General features: G+C 36.9%; 1 protein-coding gene across 1 annotated transcript in view; it reads right to left on the bottom strand.

Moving 5' to 3' along the window:
- Positions 1-1,656: 1,656 nt before the first annotated feature.
- The window catches only part of PIK3R2 (phosphoinositide-3-kinase regulatory subunit 2), a 46,263-nt gene continuing 26,322 nt past the window's right edge, over positions 1,657-21,597 (bottom strand). The window contains exons 13-16 of the mRNA XM_072405130.1: positions 19,674-19,850; positions 17,892-17,963; positions 12,843-13,013; positions 1,657-8,225 (exon numbers count right to left, since the gene is read on the bottom strand). Coding sequence (XP_072261231.1) covers positions 8,036-8,225; positions 12,843-13,013; positions 17,892-17,963; positions 19,674-19,850 — 610 coding nt within the window. The 3' untranslated portion in view covers positions 1,657-8,035. The remainder of the gene's footprint in view (positions 8,226-12,842; positions 13,014-17,891; positions 17,964-19,673; positions 19,851-21,597) is intronic.

The following is a 21,597-nucleotide window of genomic DNA, read 5'->3' as shown; positions in this document are numbered from 1 at the left end:
GGAACTATGCTATGGGAAAGGTGTTCAACACAGTTTGTAAAAGTGGTAAAAATGTACCACACTTATGTATTCAGTTTGTTCAAATGACTGACAGCTGTTTCCCACATTTTTTTTACAGTTTGGGTCAAACTTCCTAGCTTTGGAAGGTTTTTTAGTAGATTGTGTGTGTCTCAATTTTTAAAGTTGCTTGACTTAGAGGGCTGGGAATCTTAAGGTAATAAAATTACTGATTGGCAGCAGGGTAACACATGCTCTTCTTTTGTGTATTTGAGTTGATTTCCTGCCCAAAACCTAGGGGTTCAAGAGGGCAATTAAGCCATAAAGTCCTGCTCATCTTGACATATAGCAGGCTGGTTTTAGGTTCATGTCACACAAGAATTTAAATGTCAGGGTTATTTGACAAGGTCCAAGTCCTTGTCCATGGCCTCTAGAACATTTAGGCTCAGGGACCATTCTGTGAAAATATGGGTTATCAGAACCAAAGCAAACATATCATTAGGATAGTTAAAGAAAGGAACATTCTCCACTGCAACAGTTGTATTCTCATTAAGGCTAGAAATACAAGTGAAGATGTTCTCCGTCAGGAGGAACGGCACACTAAAACAATATAAAGAAATGATCTGTGCAGATGATTATTCTCCCTGGCGGTATGAATATTTGAGTATTTTTAAATGTCAAAGCAGTACATTTGACATTTAAAAATACTTATTTTAAATTTCCCGCCTTCCCGCTCCCCACACGTCACATACCTGCCCAGCATCTGCATCACATGGCCTCGCATTCCAGGAATGTGAACGTTGTCCAGGGGATGCCAATGCCAGACAGTAAGGTAAGACTTCGATTCCACCCCGAGTGCGGCTTCGGGCTACTGCTTTTTGTAAGGAAATTTAACCCTGAGCCACACGCGGGAATACCGCTAGGGAGATTAAGTCATCAATCAAGGGATGGTGAGGCACTGTTCTAATTTATGAGAACCCAGCCCTTTCACCTTGCTTGAGGAAAGGGCAGAGGAATTCTTCAGCTTAGGAATGTCCTGGAAAGACTTACAAGGAAGTTGTATAGCTGGAACCCTCAGAGAAACAGAATAGACGTGCTGATCGTTCGCACACAAAGGAAAAAAAGAGGCAAAAATGCATGTAGAACCCCAGCTTTTCCTAAAGAGGTTTTCAAAGCTTCCCTTTCGTAAAATTTTAAAAATCTTAATTTGAAGCCTTTTTGCTGGTGCACTGTTTTGAGGCGCAACATAATTGGTATCTCTTTACTTGAAACAATCTAATTTTTTTAGTTTAAAGAACATAGGTTCATGTGTTTGTCTCCACTAAATTGAAGTAATTTTTTTTTTTTTTTTACTAAAAATGTGAGTTGTGAGAAAACAGTTGCACCAAAATCGTATGACAATCTTATTCGATAGGTTGTCTGCTTTCAGAAAATATGTTTTTGAGGTTATATGTGTTCTTTAGGCCACAATGTTTATTTTAGCATAAGTGTTTAAAAAAATAAATGAAAAAAAGGAAAAAGATAAAAGTAAGCGTCTGGTCCAGTTTTGGGATGATAACATGAATACTACCACTTTAAACAATCTGCTAGTGGCTGCTAAAGCCTGCTGACAGCTAGCCCAAGGTGATTATTTTAATGAATAAACACAGCCAACATAACTGATTTTATTATTTTTATTTTCAAGTAGAATATAAAATTTTTTTTTGAGTACCAGTCTTGCAAACAAATGAGGGGTTTACATTAGTAAACATTTACTTAAACAGCTAAAAGCAAACATACAAAAGGAAAAACTATTGTAAAATCACATTGTTACTGTGTAATAAAAGGATTAAGTGATACAAATGCTAATCCCTATTGTTTGGGGAAATAAAAAGGTCCAATCAAACACACGTAAAAGTAAACCATACAAAAATAAACAAGCTTATTTTGCAGAACTGTGTCTAGTGGCTGAAAGGAAAAATGACACCATGCAATACACTTTTATTAACCCTAGTTGATTTAAATGAGTAAAACCAACTCTATCAACAAAAATACTATATTGCAAGGGGTACCTAAACTTTTAAGTGCACATGTACAGGTACATTTTCACAGTATTTTTTCTTATTTTTAGAATGCTTACAAAAAAGGCTTATTCGCAGAAAATCGGGGTAGGGTTTACATACATCATTTATGTAAAAAACTATAAACATTTCTAAAACATTTTTGTGTGCATAGGGTTACTTCATACAACAATGTAAAAAAATATCTGTAATGGAAACAATATGCAGAGCAACATATATCTTTAAGGGATGATTAAATCTCTAAAATCTCTAGACTGTAGATTTGAAAATATATGTAAATATATTCAAATATGAAGTTTTGAACAGTGACTGATTTAGGACTGGTCGGTTTGTGTGTGAATTGCTTTGCTTTTATAGATGCAAAAACAACTGGATTTGCATCTCATGAAGCTGGGACCTTATGGTGTTACTATACAGAAAGGAAACAAATATCTAGAAATCCTCTTTAAAGGACAAATAACTACAAAATATGATTTAATACAGCTTTGCTTCTAAATTTTAATTATATATCACCGACAAAGATATAGGCACATTGCTCTCAATTGCTTCAAAAGACAGGTTTAAGCTAGTGCAACAAACCCTTGCACATTGAAACTCTGAAATACAGAATATCATAGTTAGAAAAATAAGCACAAACGCTAAGACAAAAAATACAAGTTAGTAGAGATAGCTTAGTTAAATGAGTGTAAAAATATAAAGGGCATACAAAGATGACATTTATTAGACTTTAAAACCTATTGGATGAAAAAACTCAGTGGTTCACCTGAGGAGGTTTTATTGCAAACTGATGATAAGGTTAACATTGACCTAAAAGTGCCATAGAGGACACATGTGGGCTTTCCAGAATGTTTTATACTCCATATAACCAACAATTCAAAAACACATGAAGCACCTCTTTTCGCGATTAATGGAAAAGGCATGCAAATAACACACAACTTTTCACCTGCAGGACACAAGTAAAAAGTTGTGGTTTTCCCTACAATACATAAAAGGGTAAATAATGTTTCCATATTACAATAATAATAAAAAAATCTCATAACGAAAGGGTTTTAACTTTGTTTTCTTAATCTAAAGGACTAAAAAAAAAACTTGGTAAGAGAATACACATATTGACTGAAGTTGTGATGTATGCTCTGGGTTGATTATTTTCGAAGATTAAAGTGCAACAGGCTATTAAAATATATTTTGAGGTATTCAATTTGAATATTATCAAAATACACAGCCTTATTTAATAAAAAGGCAAAAGGCATGAAAGCAGTCTTAAGAGACCACTAATGTTTTGCAAATGTGTACATGAGGGATTCCCACTTTGTCCCCATGTGGTTATTAGTTAACACTTTGCAATCCTAAAACCCTGCTGGTATTAGCAGACTTTACAGGCATTTGAAAATAAACATGGGTATTGATGGCAGTTTGCTGACTTATCTATAGTCACTATAGTTTTTAAATGAGAGTCCCAGAACCTAGGATCATAAAGGCTTATTAAACTTCACCATTAATGCTTTTTATAACAAAATGTATAGTGTTAAGTGGATGCTACATTTTACCAATTACAGACAGGTACATATAAGATTATACAATATTTTTAAAGAAAGCACTGTTCAGCCTCAGCAGCATTGTCATGTGGGAGTAAACTGCATGCATATTAGAAATTATGAATAATATATATATATATATATATATATATATATATATATGCGCAAGAGGCTATGCAATCCATCTTTGATTTAAAATTTATCAAACAACATAATTGAGGATGGTGCTCATGTGTTGACCCATTATTGAGATATGTTACTTTTATATGTTCAGTTGTTGCTTTTATAGTGTAATAATAAAGTTTACTGGCATTTTAGATTTGAATCTAGCATTGATTATATGATGTTTTTAAAGTCCCATTTTGTTTACCTACTTTATATATTTAATCTACAATTTAAATAGTTTCACCATTATAACACTTATTGAAATACTAGAGAACCATCCTTTCAAGATCCGTAAAACCAGATGTACTTAGCCTTAAAAAGCATAGTCAGTTTCTTACAAAATTACATTTTAATTTGATTTCTGGACTGAAATAGCCTAACACTGTAGAAGCAAATAAAATGTTATATCTGTACCCATCATAAAGCAAGTTCAGAAAGACCTGGTAACAGATAAGCAGAGCAAGAATATATTTTTGGTTTTATAACTGACTTAAGAATTAACACTAAAATAAAATGATGACGACTTATCATGGTCTAGACATGTATGGGCCAATTTACTTAAAAGTCTGTTTTTTTAGTAAAGCAAAATCTTCCCTTAGAAAATAAGGTGAACAAAAGCAGATAATTGTGCACATATTCGGATGAACAAAGCTTTAGCTGATTGCTAAAGTCAGTTAACATGTATTTGGGAAGTAAACAGTTTTTATTCCATTAACAAAAAAACTGGTAATGTAACGTCAAGATAAATCTTTTAGTGTGGGGAATTACCCTGGGACATGTTTGAATGTATAAAACTAAAGAACAGGTACATTTAAGGACTTGTTACGTCTTTTTATGAAACACTGGTAAAGTTTCTAGACCTAGGTGCAATCCTTTTCTGCTGAAAAATACATATAATACACAGAAAAGAAAAAAAAAAACAGGCTTTCTGTACATAAAAAAGGACTGGTTGCAATGGACACTATTTTACATGTTTGCTCTAGTTTTGAACAAAATAAAAAAAAAGTAATTCAACAAATAGAGTAAAATATATAGTACCTACAAGTGGTATATAGACTAAGCCTGTTGCTGCACCCCCAAAAAATCTGCTGTCTGCAAGCTATGGAAAATTGGTTGACTTTACTACAGGTTGGGTCAGGAACAATGGATATGTTAAAGAAAACCTTGCCTGGTCTGCAGACACAACTGTGCTCTCATTATGGGTGCAGTGGGCAGGAAAGGATAAAACAATGCTCATAAACTAAACAGATAATCAATAGTATTACTAACCATATCAATATATTTACTGTTAGCAAGCCAGGACCTGTCCCCTTAATGCTAGATTAATTTTCAACATTTGTTCTTTATTTGTCCTAAAAATTGTCTGACCAAGTACTGACAAATATTTTTATGACATGTAGTATCTACTTACAAACAAATGCTAAGAGAAAGTTTAGAAAACTATATTTAGGAAGTATAAAGGGTGCCATCATTACCACTTCTTCCGAAATGATATTTGTTTACAGTAACACTGAATAAATTGCTTCAGTACTAAGTACACTCAGCTGGAATCCTGTGTCTGCAGATGTGGAATTTTGATATCACTCACTGATCAACTTGCTTGTTGCAGACGGGTGGAAAACATCTGTGCACTGTGCTGCACTAATTTCTCAAGGAGTGTTTTACACTGCCCAGTTCCATACTATGAACTACAGAACACATGCCCATGTTAAGCAGCATTTAGATTTTTTTTAAATACCAGTGACTAGTTAGAGGAAAGCAAAAGGAGATTTTCATATTCACTTCTACTACATGCTTGTATACAAGGAAAATACAAGTGAGTGTTTGCAAGTGATACATGTATATTGTACAAATTGTCTTCCATATACCGGTAAATGACATGTATGTCTGTACATGATCAGCATTTGATTCACATTTTAGTGAAAGCAGGCTGGTCAATTTATATCTATTGCAGTTTAACAACTTTGAATATACAAGTTTTCTGACAAAACAAAATAATAACAAAGCTTAAAGGTGCTATTTAAAAAAAAAAATAGACTTTAATGAAGAAAAATGTTTTATCTGTACAGAAAACTAAAAAGGTATTTAGGTATTTACGGTACTATACCCGCAAGGGGATTTGTGTATATCTAAAACATTACCAGCACCGAAGTCAGCTGATGTGTACAAAGACACTGACAAACTTCAAACATCAATTCTGAAACTACTTTTTTTTTTTTAATATAATGAATGTAATAAATGTTACTAAAAGCCATTTTAGATAACTCTATAATGTATATATGTTACAATTTTCAATGAAACTACTTACTTCAGAAGACTTGCTTTGACCTGACTTTCCTTGTGAGGTGGGTAAAATGAAACTTTTTTTTAAAATAAAATATCCTTTTTTTGTGCCTATAGGAGCACAAATTTCATAAACTAACTTCTGTAGCAAGTCAAACACAATATAAAGTACTACTGAAAAACTCTGCTTTAAAAGGACAAACCAAATATCTATTTAATTAAGTGCTTATTACCAGTTATATGACACCTCCATGTCTAGTAAGGACACACAATTTGGGCTGCAAAATGGTAGGGGGCCTAATGCCTCTGTTTACCTGACAAGTTCACCAAGTGTAAATAGGGTAGCAGGGGACATAGCCTGAAGTCAATGGAGAAAGAGAGTATGCTGATCTCAATGCCCATGCACGCACTGCCCTCCCACTGAAGAAAAAGCTCTTTGTGCAGAAGGAGTAACCAGAAGCCTACTGGCATGCATTACATGAGTATCCCAGGAGGCTTTGTGCTCCCATTGTTTATTCATTTCTTTATTGCTGTGGCAGAAGAGGAAGGGCTTTTTTAAAAGTATTATAACCCCCCCCCCCCCACACACACACAAAAAAATAAAGGTAATATTTTACCTTACATAAAAGTGTTGTCTACCCTTTTATGTAAAATAAACATTTTAGTTTAGGTCTGCTTTAAAAAGTACCAGAGGTCCATGCAAAACCACTTTTCTACATTCAGTTACACACCCAAACTTTTCAGGTTGGTAATATACACAAGCAAGCAGCATCACAGGCTCATAAATCACCATCTTTGGAGAGGTACAAGTTATATGACAAGCCAGCGCCATATTCTAGTGCCAATTTATCATTTCTTGCTTGCAATAACAAATCTGGGGTCCTTTAAACATTTTGTAATATACTGACTACAACTAGTGTTTTCCTAATTTTTCTAATTTAACTTTAAATTGTGTACATGTTTTTTTTATCATCCATCAAAGTATATAGCTGCAAAAGTATGCAGATGTTGTTTTTTACCTAAAATATTTGTATACACTGTAGGAGAGAAACTTTAAAAACTTATCTGAACATGCATTCATACTAAATGAATTGTTGTTCTTCATTCAAGTCAAAGAACCTAGGCAAGAATGTTATGTAATATACCAATCACCCATTATGCCTCATATTTCTGAAGTGCACTTTACATTTTCTCTTTAATGGTCCCGTGTGGAATGCACAATACATTTAACAAGGTGCAGAACAGTTTGTCTTAAATGGATACCTCAAGCATAATATAGCCTAGATTCACTACTAACATTACCTATTTCTACAGCTTTATGAATGTGTTAGGAATGTAACTCACATATTTTCTGCTACTTCTGCTCAAGTGTTATATTTTTCACATATTGATGTATGGTTACCCAACATCTAAATGTCAGCAATCTCCTTAGTTGTCATGTGACGTTTAAAATAAATGCTTTAAAAAATCTGGATCCTTTCAATACAGAGACATATGTACAGAAAGAATTTTACAGTGTGCTTTGATAGGAGCACTGGTGTTATATATTAAAATATAATAATAATAAAAGCTTTTTAGATAATGGGAGGAATGATGTGACATTGTACTTTTAAGTTACACAGTAATTCAGTGATCCTGCTGCAGTCCTAAGCTGCAGATAAAAGAGAATCAGAAACTGTTTTTGCTAATAATTCCACTAATAATACCTTTAAACAATATTTTCTGCTAATGGGATTGTTAAACATCCTCTAGCTAGTCTATATAAGGAGGTGAATTGTAAACAATTATGCAAATTGCATCTTGACTACATTTGACCCTCTTTATAAAACAAATACCAGCCAAGCCATTATCCTTCGTGTTTTTTTTTTTATCTACTCCAGACTCAGAAGAGAGCAGGCTACTTAGGACTGAAGAGTTAGAATTTCTAATCCAAGTCAAACCTTAAGCACATTCCTTTTAGGGCAGACTTTCCTTAGAAAAAAAAAAAAGAAAAGTTCACCGAGATGGTTGAGCCAGCACGGGGTATGACAGGGTGACATTAAGGGCATCGTTGTGCTGCACCAGTGATGTATGTTGATAATGCAATACCAACTCTTTCAAAGAAGAGTAAAGGTAATAAGGCTCAGCAAAGCCATATCCAGTGGATGTCTTGTAGATAACGCAGTGTTTGGTATCACCATCGACCCTATAAAGAGAGGTCAGAATAAATGTTAATGTAACAAATGATCAAGTCCAACTAAATCCAAAATTGAAAAAAGTAAAATTCTAACAGGTTGATAGGTGAAAACACACAGTATCCAATTGTTTTCCCCTGCAATCTTCATCTGATTGTGTATGGTATGTCTCCCATTCCGCCTGCCTCCCATTTCATCCCTGTGTATTTAATCGTTTTCCCCTGGAATCTTCATCTGATTGTGTATGGTATGTCTCCCATTGTAGATGAACCTATTGCACCAAACTAAATTTCCCCATAGATTTATCTATTAACATTCCCTTAGTTCTAATTGAGTGCACATTGATATTTATTTCCCTGCCAACCCCTCCCTACCCAGGTTCAACTGATATCCCAAATTCCTTTTTACTCCCATCAGTCCATCCATATTCAGGGCCAAAAGCACTTCTATTTAAACAACAGGCAAGGTCATGTGCCCAAATTTTAAGTGCCAAATTATAAGTGCATTGGGAATTAATCCAGGGAATTGTAACAGGAATTGGAACAGAATTGGACATACAATTACAATCTGCCAATCTCCCATATCCTGCCTTTGGACTGATTTATCTACATGGACTAAAACACAATCTCTACTGCTGCCATTCTGAACTGCTATTTCACCACGCCATCTCTGGGACTGACTCATCATATCCCACATTACAGGACTGGCTTTCATGGACTGTTTGCCATTTTGTTTATTGTACTCGTGGTTTACAATTATCTGTTAAAATGTAATATTCACTCTCTTTGCTGGCACTATTCCCTCTCCACCCCAGTCTGATAACTCATTATTTCTCTGCTCCTTTAATCACCTGATTTCTCGGTCTGTGCTCTTACACCTTTTTTCTTTACTGCTACTTTCTGGTGACATCTCACCCAACCCTGGTCCCCCCCCCCACAGCCTCTCTCCTCCCTACACTTTCAGGAAGATTCTCCCTTCTCCTAACCGTATCCCCATTCACCCTACCCTTAAGTTCTTACCCCTTTTCTCTGGCAGTCTATGGAATGCCAGATCTGTTAGCAATAAATTAACCACTATACACAACCTTCTCCTCTCTAAATTTCTGAACTTCCAGGCTCTCACTAAAACTTGGCTTTCCTCTTCTGACTCTGCCTCTATGGAGGGCTGCGCTTTACACCCCTAGACCTGGCAACAGTGTGGGGGGTGATGTAGGTCTCATTCTGTCACCTAATTGTACAGTCCTTTCTATCTCGCCCTCTCTCATTTTCACATCTTTTGAAGGCCACTCCCTCTTTTCAGCCCCTTACCCCTCATTGCTGCTGTTGTCTACCGCCTCCCCCCAGCATCACTATTTTTGGAAAACTCTGCCTCTTGGCTCCCACACATTCTTTCCTAAGACCTGCCCACCCTCATCCTTGGTGACTTTAATGTTGCAGTAAATTAGCCCAACCATCCTTCATTAGTGCTCTCCATTACCTCCTCATTTGGACTCATACAGAACATAAACGGCCCCACACACATAGCCGGACACACTTTAAACCTGGTATTTTCCAAACTCTGCAACTTCACCCTGCTTGATAACTCACTATTTCCCCTTTCTGATCACAACCTTATCACCTTCAACCTATCGAACTCTTGCCCCGCTTTGCCACATCCCAGACCTGGTCAATGGCAGAGAGATATCTGTAACCTTGACCGCAACCTATTCTCAAACTGCCTTACGTCCCTAACCCCCACCCCCTCTAAAATCACATCTCCAGATAAAGCTGCCACTCAGTTCAACCACGGTCACTCTCTGGCTCTGGATTAAGTTGCCCCTGCCACCTTCCGCTACCCCCTCCCCTGCTAACCCCCATCCCTGGCACAACAATCACACCAAACAGCTACAAAAGACTGTTCGAACAGCTGAGGGCAAGTGGAGAAAATCTGGTCTCAAAGCTGACTTCATGTACTACAAAGCCAAGCTACAAAACTTTATCACTGAGCTCACGGTCACCAAGCAAAATTATTTCTCTGCTGTAATTTCCTCTCAAGCTTCCAACCCACGCAGCCTCTTAACAATTGACTCCTTCCTAAACCCCAAACCTGCTCCCCCCACAACAACCTTCTCTGCCCAAGACATTGCCACCTACTTTGGAGATAAAATTGACAAAATCAGGAATGATGTCTCTGCTAACTGGGCCACTCCAACCATATCCACCCCTTCCACCAGTATGTCATCACTGGCCTCCCTCAGCCCTGTTACTGTTGATGACGTCCCCTCTCTTTTCTCATCATCTCCATCTACTACCTGTGGGCTTGACCCAATTCCCTCTGATCTACTCTGTGTCCATTTTTCCACCGTGGCCCCTGCCCTAACAGAACTATTCAACCTCTCCCTTTCTACTGGTATTCACCCCTCCGCTTTCAAATATGCCATAATTCTCCCTATCCTGAAGAAACCATCAATAGAGGCCTCCCTACTTTCTAGCTACCGTCCTATCTTCCTTCTCCCATATGTTTCCAAACTTCTTGAGCGCCTTGTCTACAAAAAGCTCACCAATTACCTGAGCTCCAACTCTCCTTGACCCTCCTCAGTCTGGTTTTCGAGCTGCCCATTCCACTGAAACAGCCCCTACTAAAGTAGTCAATGACCTACTTCAGAGCTAAGTCTCAATGCAAGTTTTCCCTCCTCCTTCTCCTTGATCTTTCCTCTGCTTTTGACACTGTTGATCACCCCCTTCTAATACAAACCATGCCCTCCATTGGTATCAGTGACACTGCTCTCCCTTGGTTTGCTTCCTATCTGTCTGACCGCTCCTTTCAAGTTTCTTTAAATGGTAATTCCTCCTCTCCCACTCTCCTCCCTGTTAGTGTTCCCCCGTGGTCAATCCTTGGACCGGTTCTCTTTTCTCTGTACACCTCCTCTCTGGGTAGTCTCATATCCTCATTTGGCTTACAGTACCATCTGTATGTTAATGACACTCAAATCTATCTGTCCACCCCTGACTTGTCTTCTTCAGTCCTGGATAAGGTTTCATGCTGCCTGTCAGCCATATTATCATGTGAACAACACTGTTATTTGTCCTCCCCTCAGGCACGTTGTCTTGGCATCACCTTTGATTCTGCCCTCTCATTTACTCCCCATATTCAGAACATTTCCAGGTCCTGTCACTTTCCCCTATGCAACATCTCCAAAATCCACCCCTACCTGGCCCCAGAGACCACCAAACACCTTGTACACGCTCTTATCATCTCTCGTCTGGACTACTGTAACATCATCCTCTGTGGTATTCCACTAACCCGACTTACTCCTCTACAATTTTATATGAACGCTGCAGCCAGACTCCATCCTTGCCACTGTTCCTCTTCTGGGGCATCTCTTTGCAGTTCTCTTCACTGGTTTCCATTTCACCTTAGAATCAATATCAAAGTCCTGTGCTTTGCCTTCAAATCCCTCCACAATTCTTGTCGCACTTACCTAGACCTGGTAAAAAAAAAAATACTCCCCCAGCCGCTCTCTCTTTTCCTCTGATGACCTACAACTGACTTCCTCACTCAAAATCTTATCACACGCATGGCTCCAAGACTTTTCTAGAGCTGCCCCAACTCTCTGGAATAATCTTCCTTGTCCTACTTGGCTTTCTCCTACTTTCTGCTCATTTAAAAAAGCACTTGCCTACTAATCTTCTTCTGTCTTTTAAAACCGTCACTACTTCCCACCACTACATATCTCCCCTCATATTGTGTGTTAATTCCCCCACCTCCAAGATTGTAAGCTCTTCGTGGCAGGGTCCTCTCCTCCTGTGTCACTGTCTGTATTTGCAACACCTATTTAATGTACAGCACTGTATAATATGTTGGCGCTATATAAATCCTGTTTAATAATAATAATAATAATAATATTAATAATAATAATAATAATAATATATAGAAGTAAAGTGTGGACAGAATACCTGTTTTTTGGTTCAAATAATCTTGCACTGCTCATGGAAGAGGCAATCATACCTGAACATGACACCCAAAGAACTAGATAAGAGACTAAATTTCCCAGCTTCTCTGCATTACAGTGGAAACCATTTGGAGGATGGCTCAGGAAGGAACAAGAGATTTGCGTGTGTGGTGAGCAAGTTTCTGTCCATATCTGTTAACAGGAATCAGAATTCTAAAAGGCTTAACAGTCAGTCAGTTGTACAGCTACAACCAAGCACTCAATGGGTACAGAAAGTTCAGGTCAAGATGTAAGGCGGCAAATGATTCTCAATCCATTATTACTTCAGGGCTAGTATCGGACAAGAATCTGACCTGTACAATGCTAGTTTGACGTCATTCATGGATCTGTCCTGGCCAATCCAAGAACGACCCTAATGCAGGTAAAGGGAAGAGAGTGCAGCAGGCCACCGCTTACTCGTTCTCTCCCCTCCCGATAGAGCAAAACAGTGCTGTATGTACAGCACTCATTCATGCATCTTTCAGTCTTTTGAAAGATCCTTTCCAAACGACAAAAGTCTTACGTGTGTAGGTAGCCTAACACTCATAATATACACCAACCAACATGTTTTTTTTTTTTTAATCTACCTTGTTCAGTTTGGGGCTTTACCAAAAGCATTATTAGTTAAAAAAATGTTTGTTTGTAACTTCATACTTACACAACAGAACAAGCATAACAGCCTTTCTGACGGCTCTCCCGGATCAGAAAGGTACCATCTGGCTTTCCAGTGAGCATCTCTTCAGCCTGCTCTCTTTTCATCTTTCCCATATACCAAGTCCTTTCTTCATGGTGTGGGAGATCTTCTTCATCATCCATCATAGAATATGGGCTGCAAAGAACAAAGGTATATCAAACATCTTTGAACAAAACACACACTAAAGTAGGCTGAACAAAGTCCGTTTAAAGCTTTGAAGAAGAAATCATCTAAAATGCCATACATGTAAAAATCCTTTATGTGAGGAACCTTTTTCACCAGTGTTTTGTTTGTTCTTAAGTAGAGGCATGGTCAATAAGCAAAATAGGGTAACTGTAAAAGTGAGGTTCATGATGGTCTTATTTTCGCTAACGTTATGTCTGTGCTATTGTTTAAGTTGGGTTCTTGAGTTGGGTCAATGCATATCACTGTGTATAATTACATAGTTGGTTAGGTTGAAAAAAGACATAAGTCCATCAAGTATAGTATAAATCATGTATGTATTTATTCATGTATTTATATTTATCAAGTATAAATATAAATGTTTTCATCTTATGATTTAGCAGTTGGGGAAAGTATTTTAACACATCAGGTATTTCAGGGGGTTGGTTTAAAGCACCGTTAGCCCTTCAATTGACACATCCAACACATCTGGACTACTATGTTTTTTCCCAAATAAATAGTCCAAATAAATTTAAAAATCATGGTTACATTGCTTAAAAAATGGCCTTTTTTTACACATTAGCTGATGAGCTAGCAATTTTTATTAATGTAAGTGTTTTGTCCATACAATTCAATCATATATCAATAATTTTGATAGATCGTCACTAATATGAGGTTTAAATTTTTTTTTACCTCCACCATTAAACTCCTGATGAAGCGGTTTACATTAAATGAGGTCATGTTGACATTATAGAAGATACCAAATGCATATTGTCAAATTAAGTATATGTATTGAAACACTGTGGTTGGATAATCAAATGACCTCATTAGGGTGGATAATTATATGTTGAATTACATTACATGTCATTGATGTTGTTGTTTTAATTGATGTGGATACAATAAAATATCAAAAGTTTTTAATATTTTGACTGACTTTATTCATTGAAGACGTATGCCTAAAAATTCTGCTACAAAAATACAAAAGTATTTGTAAAAATGTCTTGGTTGACAGTAAAAAGGATGTGGCATAGTTGTCCTTGAGTTACTTTATAAGTAAAGAGGTCCTTAGGCTGGTGTTAATTAAGTCTATTGCCTCTTTAGCCAGTGCCTCGATGCCAAGAGGTAGATTTGTATCACCTTTCTATCACCTGCTTCAGTTATCAGGGGATGCTGTAAACTCCTAATAACTGAAAAAGATGCAGTAGTGGATCATCACCACTTTTTGCTGGAGGTGACATTATGATCATATTTCACATAGGTAAGTGATGTAAAATAAATGTCTAATATATCTGAAGTTTGACAGGGTATGTTTAGGGGTGTTTTTCTACAGGTATAGCCAGCCAACAATTAGGAGTAAAAATCTGTGAGGGGAACCCTAACAGGCATCCAAGGTGTGTATTCTGCAACCTGTAAATAGTAAGGACAGCAATACATGGTATTTAGCGGGACAGATCACTAAAGTGGTAAACACTGAACAACCATTGAATAGAAACATATATATCAAAATGAGTTTAGAGTATGGTTTAGTTATTCCAGAGGCAAATAACTGAAAAGAAGCATTTATTCTATACATGGAGTTTCTTATTTGGGCTTTTTATGAATATTGTCCATTAAAGTAGAACTATAGCCTTTAAAAATGGAAAAAATTTAAGTTTATCAATTTCAACAATTTTTCTTAGTCCCTTCTGCAAAATCCCACACATTTCAACAAATGCAGCTTGTTATGACAGTGTGGCAACAATGCTGCATTGATCTGATTTCAAAGTATTTGCTCATGTGCTTTCAATCTTGCTACAGCATGCATATTTACTATTATTATAATTTATCTACTGTATTTATAAAGCGCCAACAAAATACTCAGCACTGTATAATAAATAGGGGCTGCAAATGACAGAGGTAAAGGGAGCCTGGACCAACCAAGACTTTTAGGGGTAAGAAAAAACCCCACCCCACTGTTCTACCCGGAAATTTTTTTTTAGCAGGGTAGGGGGAAACTGTAGCCGGGTGGTAAAAAAGTGGACAGGGCTAGACACAGCAAATTTGGAGCTTCTAGGTATTTATGCCATAGGTATCCAGTAACCCCTGCTACTGTGTCAGTGTTCCACCTACCAACTATACTTTGTTCCAAATTTCTAATGCCTGGCTTGTTAGAATGTACAATGTTTCAATTTTTTTTTGTATTATGCCTCAACAGTCCAGTGCTGTGTATTTTAATCCAACTCCCTAGAGTTCCATGTTTTAATAGTGTAATCCCTTGTAGTAGTGTAATATTGTGATCAACGTGGCTTAACAAATTAGGCTTAGTTCACATTAGCAGTAAAAAAATGCCCCTTCTGAGTGCTTACTTGGCAACTGCTGGGCACCTGGGATTGGTAATAGGTTATTACCAATTAATAAATTGGTTATGGTAAAGGCCATAAGTGCTGGGCTTTTTCAGGCCTAGCAGTTTTTCAAGCAGCAGTGGTTCCTGGCGAGAGGAAAGTGAGGGGTAAACGCAGCAAATGCAACCTTACTGCCAGTGTGAATTCAGCCTGCCTTCAGATGTCACCTCCTAGCGCTATACCTAGGTAACACAAAGAGCATCGTGCATGTGATTGCAAATGGGGGCAGGACAGCCAGAGTCCTCCTCATCACTGCCAAAAACAAAAACTTCCTGTGAAACTTATCCACCCGCAGTATGATAGCTGTGTGTGTGTAAAGTCTGCTGGTCAGACTCCTAAATCGTTGGTTGTAATTAACTAAATTTTTTAGGGTACACAGAGGACTCTCATAGCTACTAATAACCAACATTTCTTTTTTTTAATTTTAGGAATTTCAAAATATGGGGATCACGAGTTAAAAACTTGTGTAAATTGAACATTTGGGTTGCTGTTTTAAAAGAAAGTGCACCTAGGAGCACCAAATAGAAAATGCAAAATAAGGACCCCTGGGGCCACTTACATAAGCAGGAAGCATTGTGGTGGGGTCTCCTAAATATTTTACCTACCTTTCATCAAACTATAATTGTAATACTATGCTTCCCTTTTTGCTTCTGTTCTTTGAATCCCATTTTATCTGGAATAGGGAGGTGCAAGAAACTGAAATTGTAGGTGCTAGTAGGAAACAGATGTATAAACCCCTAAAATTTCATTAGCATGGCATCATTGGAACATAAAAACCTCTGCCGATCAAACTGTCCACTTCCCTACCTTCAACCCTAATTTCTCTAGCACAGAGAGGTGCAGATAAACAGAATCATAGGTGCAAGTGGGGGACACTTGTAGATAACACCTCCAAACTTTCATCACCATGGCATCATTACATAAACTCTGCCCATCAAAACACACTGCCCTGTTACACCTACCCTACCTGTACCTGAACCCCAGTTTGGTTTTGATGGGCAGTTTTTTAGGTTCTAATGATGCCATTGTGAGAAAACTTTAGGAGGTGTTATACACAGATGTTCCCCACACACATTTTCAGTTTCCATCCCCACCCCTCATTCCAGAGAAATTGGGGTTCCAGTGTTAGAAGTGAGCAGTAATGTGTAACAGGGCAGTGCGTTTGCCATAGTAATGAAATTTTGTGTGTGGGGGTTATCGAAAGGTGTCTCCCCACTGCATCTACATTTATGGCTTTTGTACACCCCACTATTCTATGGAAATTGGGGTTCAAAGAAGAGAAGCAGATAGGGTAACATAGTATGACAGGTATAGATATGTGAGAGATAAGTAAAAATTTGGGGGGCCCTTTCCCAATGCTCCTTTCTATGTAAGTGGCCCCGGGAGTCCCCAATTTGCATTTTTAATTTAGGACTCCAAGGCGCACTTGCTTTTAATACTGCAATCCCAATGTTGGATTTTCACAAGATTTTACAATTCTGATCCCCATATTATGAAATTTGTAAAAGCTGGGATGCTAAAATTCTGAATGATGCCAACTATAAATGTTCCCTGTGCACCCTGTAAATTTCAACTCATTATGACATACGGTTTAGGGGATATAAAGGTTTATACACAGAGAGCTGTAAGGCTAAGGAATGTGACATGCAGCATTTACACACACACACACACGCCCACTGGGCGGAGACATTCTTTACACGAAGTGTTTTTTTTTCAAAACACTCGGCACAGCTATGAGATGGGGGAGGGACAGCCTGTGTCCCGATCTCTTCATAGCTGTGCTCTCCTCACTCCGCCCGGCTCTAATCAGCAATCAGCTCTTATCAGCGGAGAACAGAGTGAGCAGAGCAGCCTCTCTGGTGTCCGTTCAGAGCTGCTAAAAATGTGCCAGGCGCAATAATCACGGCAGGTGGGCAGCCCGCCCCCAAAAAAAACAGGCTGGGGAGGACTATGCACCTCTTATTAAAAATTCACAGGTCTCCAAGGACAAAAGACACTGCAATACAAAATAGAATTTAAAGAATTGCAAATGTGTGCAAATGATATTTCCATGCAAATTTTTTTTCCATGCAGCTTGATCTTATCTTTATGGTATGCTAACAATTCAAACAAGAGTTTTTTTTCTGGGATGTGTCATGAAAGTAGGACCAGAAGAAAAAAAAAAGTCTTCAGTCCTACACATTTTAGTCCTACACATCTACACAAGTAAACCAGTAACTCCCTGATTCTTGTTCCAACTTTTTTCATGCCCACTCCCTTACTGTTTCCGATTTTTCCATGAAATACTCTGAAAGCATGTCTTGTAAACAGAACCCAGCCTGGTTGTTGGATGACAGACGGACAGGCTAGTGAAAAGTGTTGAAAAGATGCTGGGGATAACACTGTATTGTAATAAAAAATATAGGCATTGTCCACAAGGTGATTTTACTGTTTTTAGTAAGAGCTTCATTGTTTTATTCTTAATACTTACTCTTCAGGTTCATTCTTCATGTCCAGCCACTCACTGATATCTTTTTGTCGAGCCCCTTTTCCAAGCAGCCAACTGAAATATAAGATAAAACAGAAAAACAAAATGTAGACAACAGACTTATGATGCATGGAGACAACATATGCAATATCTTTTAAACACTGATATACACAATGGACAAATACAATGGCCATTTCACAACAATCTTAACTTGCTAGATTCAATAGGTTTTATTAAACAAGCTTATTAAATTGAAATGTAGTTGTGAATAATGTGCCCCCAAGCACCAGGTAAATGACATAAAAGCATCATTCTGCCTAACAAATTACTTTCAGAATGGGGTGGAAGGAAGGCAAGTTAATCCTGTGGTCTTTATTGCTAGAGCTAAGCCTACCAATGCACCAATGTAAACTAACCTCACAGGCTTTCCACACGTTAATATTAAGAATTTAAGAGTTTCAACTACAATTAACAAGAAAAAAATATAAATAAACAAAAAAAGATAAAACAAACATATATATTGCTGCAAAAATCTGATTTTTTTTTCAGAGATTTTCTCACAATACTTTTTTTCTGCTTGTAGATGTTCTCTGTCTTATGGTCAGCATCATTTAATGTATTCTCAACTAACTCTAGCCCTTTACTGGACACTTCTTTTTATCAGCATCCTACCATGAAAACATGAATGTTTTCCCACATTCCAGTTATACAAAGACTAAGGTGGTAATACAAAGTCAAATTCAGGTACTTAATCTTCCACTGAAAAAAATAAATTGTACTTTTAGTATAATAATTTCTTTGGAGTCCACGAAGGAACACAGGAAGTCTTAAACTAGCAGAATTGGATACTTGCAAAAAAAAAGGCCAGCCAGATGGGGAAACCATATTAAACAATAAATCTCTGGTCAACAATGTCTATAAATACACTCTCACAAACTAAACAAAGTTTTATATTGCACAAGGTAAATAAACATACATGAAATCTAAACCTTTACATGGATTATGAAGTATTAGAGAAATTGTAATCCACACAGAGCTTGCATTCCATCAATAAAAAATGATGAGCTCAATGTTATATGTAATTGATCATGAATGCAGACTGAAATGCTCTGGATTGTAGCTCCACACTATGTATAATAAATACTAAGAATAAAAATATTTAGTAATCTATTATTCCAGTCCTGTCCTATATTATTCCTTCACATCTGTTGACAACTTTTTAAAGCAAATAACCAGTAGCTAATAAAAGAGCATTAGAAGGGGTGGGGAAAACTGACCAATCTAAGAATAACAAAACAATAGTTGCAACAAAGCACTTTCTGTGAAAGAATAACTATGTTGTTTCCTTGAGACAGTAGTCATATACAGTGGGGTTAAAAGCTTTGGTGACTACACAAATATTATTTTAAAAATAAAATATTGGCACTGTTCCTTTAAACTCTCCAGGTATTTAAAAAAACACTAATAGTCCTTAGGTTACTGCTTTTCTAGCAAACTTTCTAAATACATATAAGCCTGCAAATGTATATCAAAAAAAGTGTACATTCATTAGCACCTATGTTGACAAGTAAATGCTTACTTTGCCTCCTCCTGACCCGCATTTGTCAATCGCCTAAGCTGCCTAAAACCTGTTTTTGCATTCCTGTTGACTTGTATAAGGAAAGAGATTTCTTTGTATCCTATTACTGTTTTTTTTCAATTTGTCTTTCTGCAATTATGCTAGCTTGAAACAGGAATAACACTGAAAACAAAATGATTGTCATTTGCTGCTGCCAAGCTACTTACACCAGATACTGGTCTCGAAGTTTACGAAGCTGCAAAAGGTCTGGCTTCAAACTGTTCATTTTCTTGTCAATTTCACGATTTTCATTTGCTTGCTTTTTCAAGTCTTGCTCCAGTTTCTTTTTGCTGTCATAAATTTCTGTCACTCGAGACTTTAGCTTTTCAGAATTCATCAAGATCCTATTAGAAAAATAGTTGAATAATGACGTACATTTATAGAGTAAAACCCTGCTGTATGCATTCATGTTTCATTTTTTCAACTATTCTGTATAGTTTGTGGAACAGAAAGTGACAGAAATAAAGTTGTGCATGAAAAATTAAACAATTATATTCAACAAACAATACAAATAAAACTAGTGCCACACAGTTTATGGTAAGTTGCCCGAAGATTATACTGATCTAAATGAATAACAATTTTGAAGTTTTCTTTATGGATCCTAACACTTTATATGCCACTTGGAGCCGAGTGGGATCCACTGTTTTCACCAACAATGTGAACAGGCCCCTAAGGCTGGGTCTACATGAACAGTTTTAAAAACACATGTAAACATTTCTACCACGTTTATATGCGTTTTATTGCACTTTTAGTGTTTTAAAGCTTGTCCTACAAATGCTAAAAAAACGTTTATAAACGCCTATGACGCGTTTTACCGAGATTTTTCATAAGTGTTTATAAAAGTTTTACTTTTAACCATTACAGGCAATGAGTACAGGGGTACACAAAACCCCTTACTCATTCCCTGAAGGGTTAAAATATATGTAAAAAATAAAATGAGGCTTTAATGGTAAAATATTTTTATTGAATGTGTTTTTTTTTATTTTTTTTTTTTTTACAGGTTATTCCACAATGACAGAATGATTCCCACGGCTCAATTCATGACATAAGGACAGCATCTCTATCAAATTAGAGGATTTAGAGACTTTTTAGGTACTTACACATGAACAGCCAAATATAATTATTATATTTACATGCTTTTAGTAAACCATAAACATAACAGAAAAGTCGGGCACACAAACCTTTAAAACTAAGCTTGCGGGATCACATACAGAACACAATTTTGCGTATCGGATCTAAATGATAGTAGACAGTAGATGCTATGAGGTTAGGAAGGACTCCATATGATTGTTTGATCGATTATATTTATATAGTTGACAGTTATTTTGCATATGTATGTATATAATATAATGATAAGGATCTAGCTGTTCATGTATAACTACCTAGGAAATCCAGAATCCTGCAATTGAGTATTTAAAACATTTTCGGGCTTTACATGGAATGTGGTTTATAGCTCCCAAATATTATTAGCCAGTTGATGATGGGAAAGATGAAACTATTTAATAATTAGATGGCAAATACATTAAACCTCAAAATAACCTTCCCTTGTGAAAGAGATTTGTCCAAAGACACAAATATTTACAGCACATCCATTTAGCTTTAGATCCTACTGTAAACGATTAACCTAGAATTTTTTCTCCCACTCTGGCATCCACAGAGTAAAAAGGAAGCATTATGCTTATAAAGAGCCATAAAGAGTTCACACAGCCAGCACTGAAAATCTTCTTGCTAACATAAAGGTCACAAGGAACACCACTTCATGAGGAAGGAGGGAATTGAACCAGTGGTCTAATAAGTGGAGATATATGAGTAACCCCCCTAAACAAATGGTCTCTGGTCAAAGAATGATATGATTCTTTAGTAGGATGCAATACCCTTATAAATACTCTCGCTGGTGATTCTACCTAGTGAACCTCCTAACAGTCTAGTCTGTCACTCAGACAGGGGAAGACCACTGTTAAAAGTCAATAACTAGCATTTTAAAATTACATTTTTTTGGCATCAAGACACATTTACTAAGCTCATAAATAGCACCAAATGGCTAGATTCTTAGCTTGTGTCACACAAAGTTGCTGAACGCACTACTGAGTA

The sequence above is a fragment of the Pyxicephalus adspersus genome, chromosome 3, assembly GCF_032062135.1.
Source record: "Pyxicephalus adspersus chromosome 3, UCB_Pads_2.0, whole genome shotgun sequence".
NCBI lineage: Eukaryota > Metazoa > Chordata > Amphibia > Anura > Pyxicephalidae > Pyxicephalus > Pyxicephalus adspersus.
This window is presented reverse-complemented; position numbering and strand designations above follow the sequence as displayed.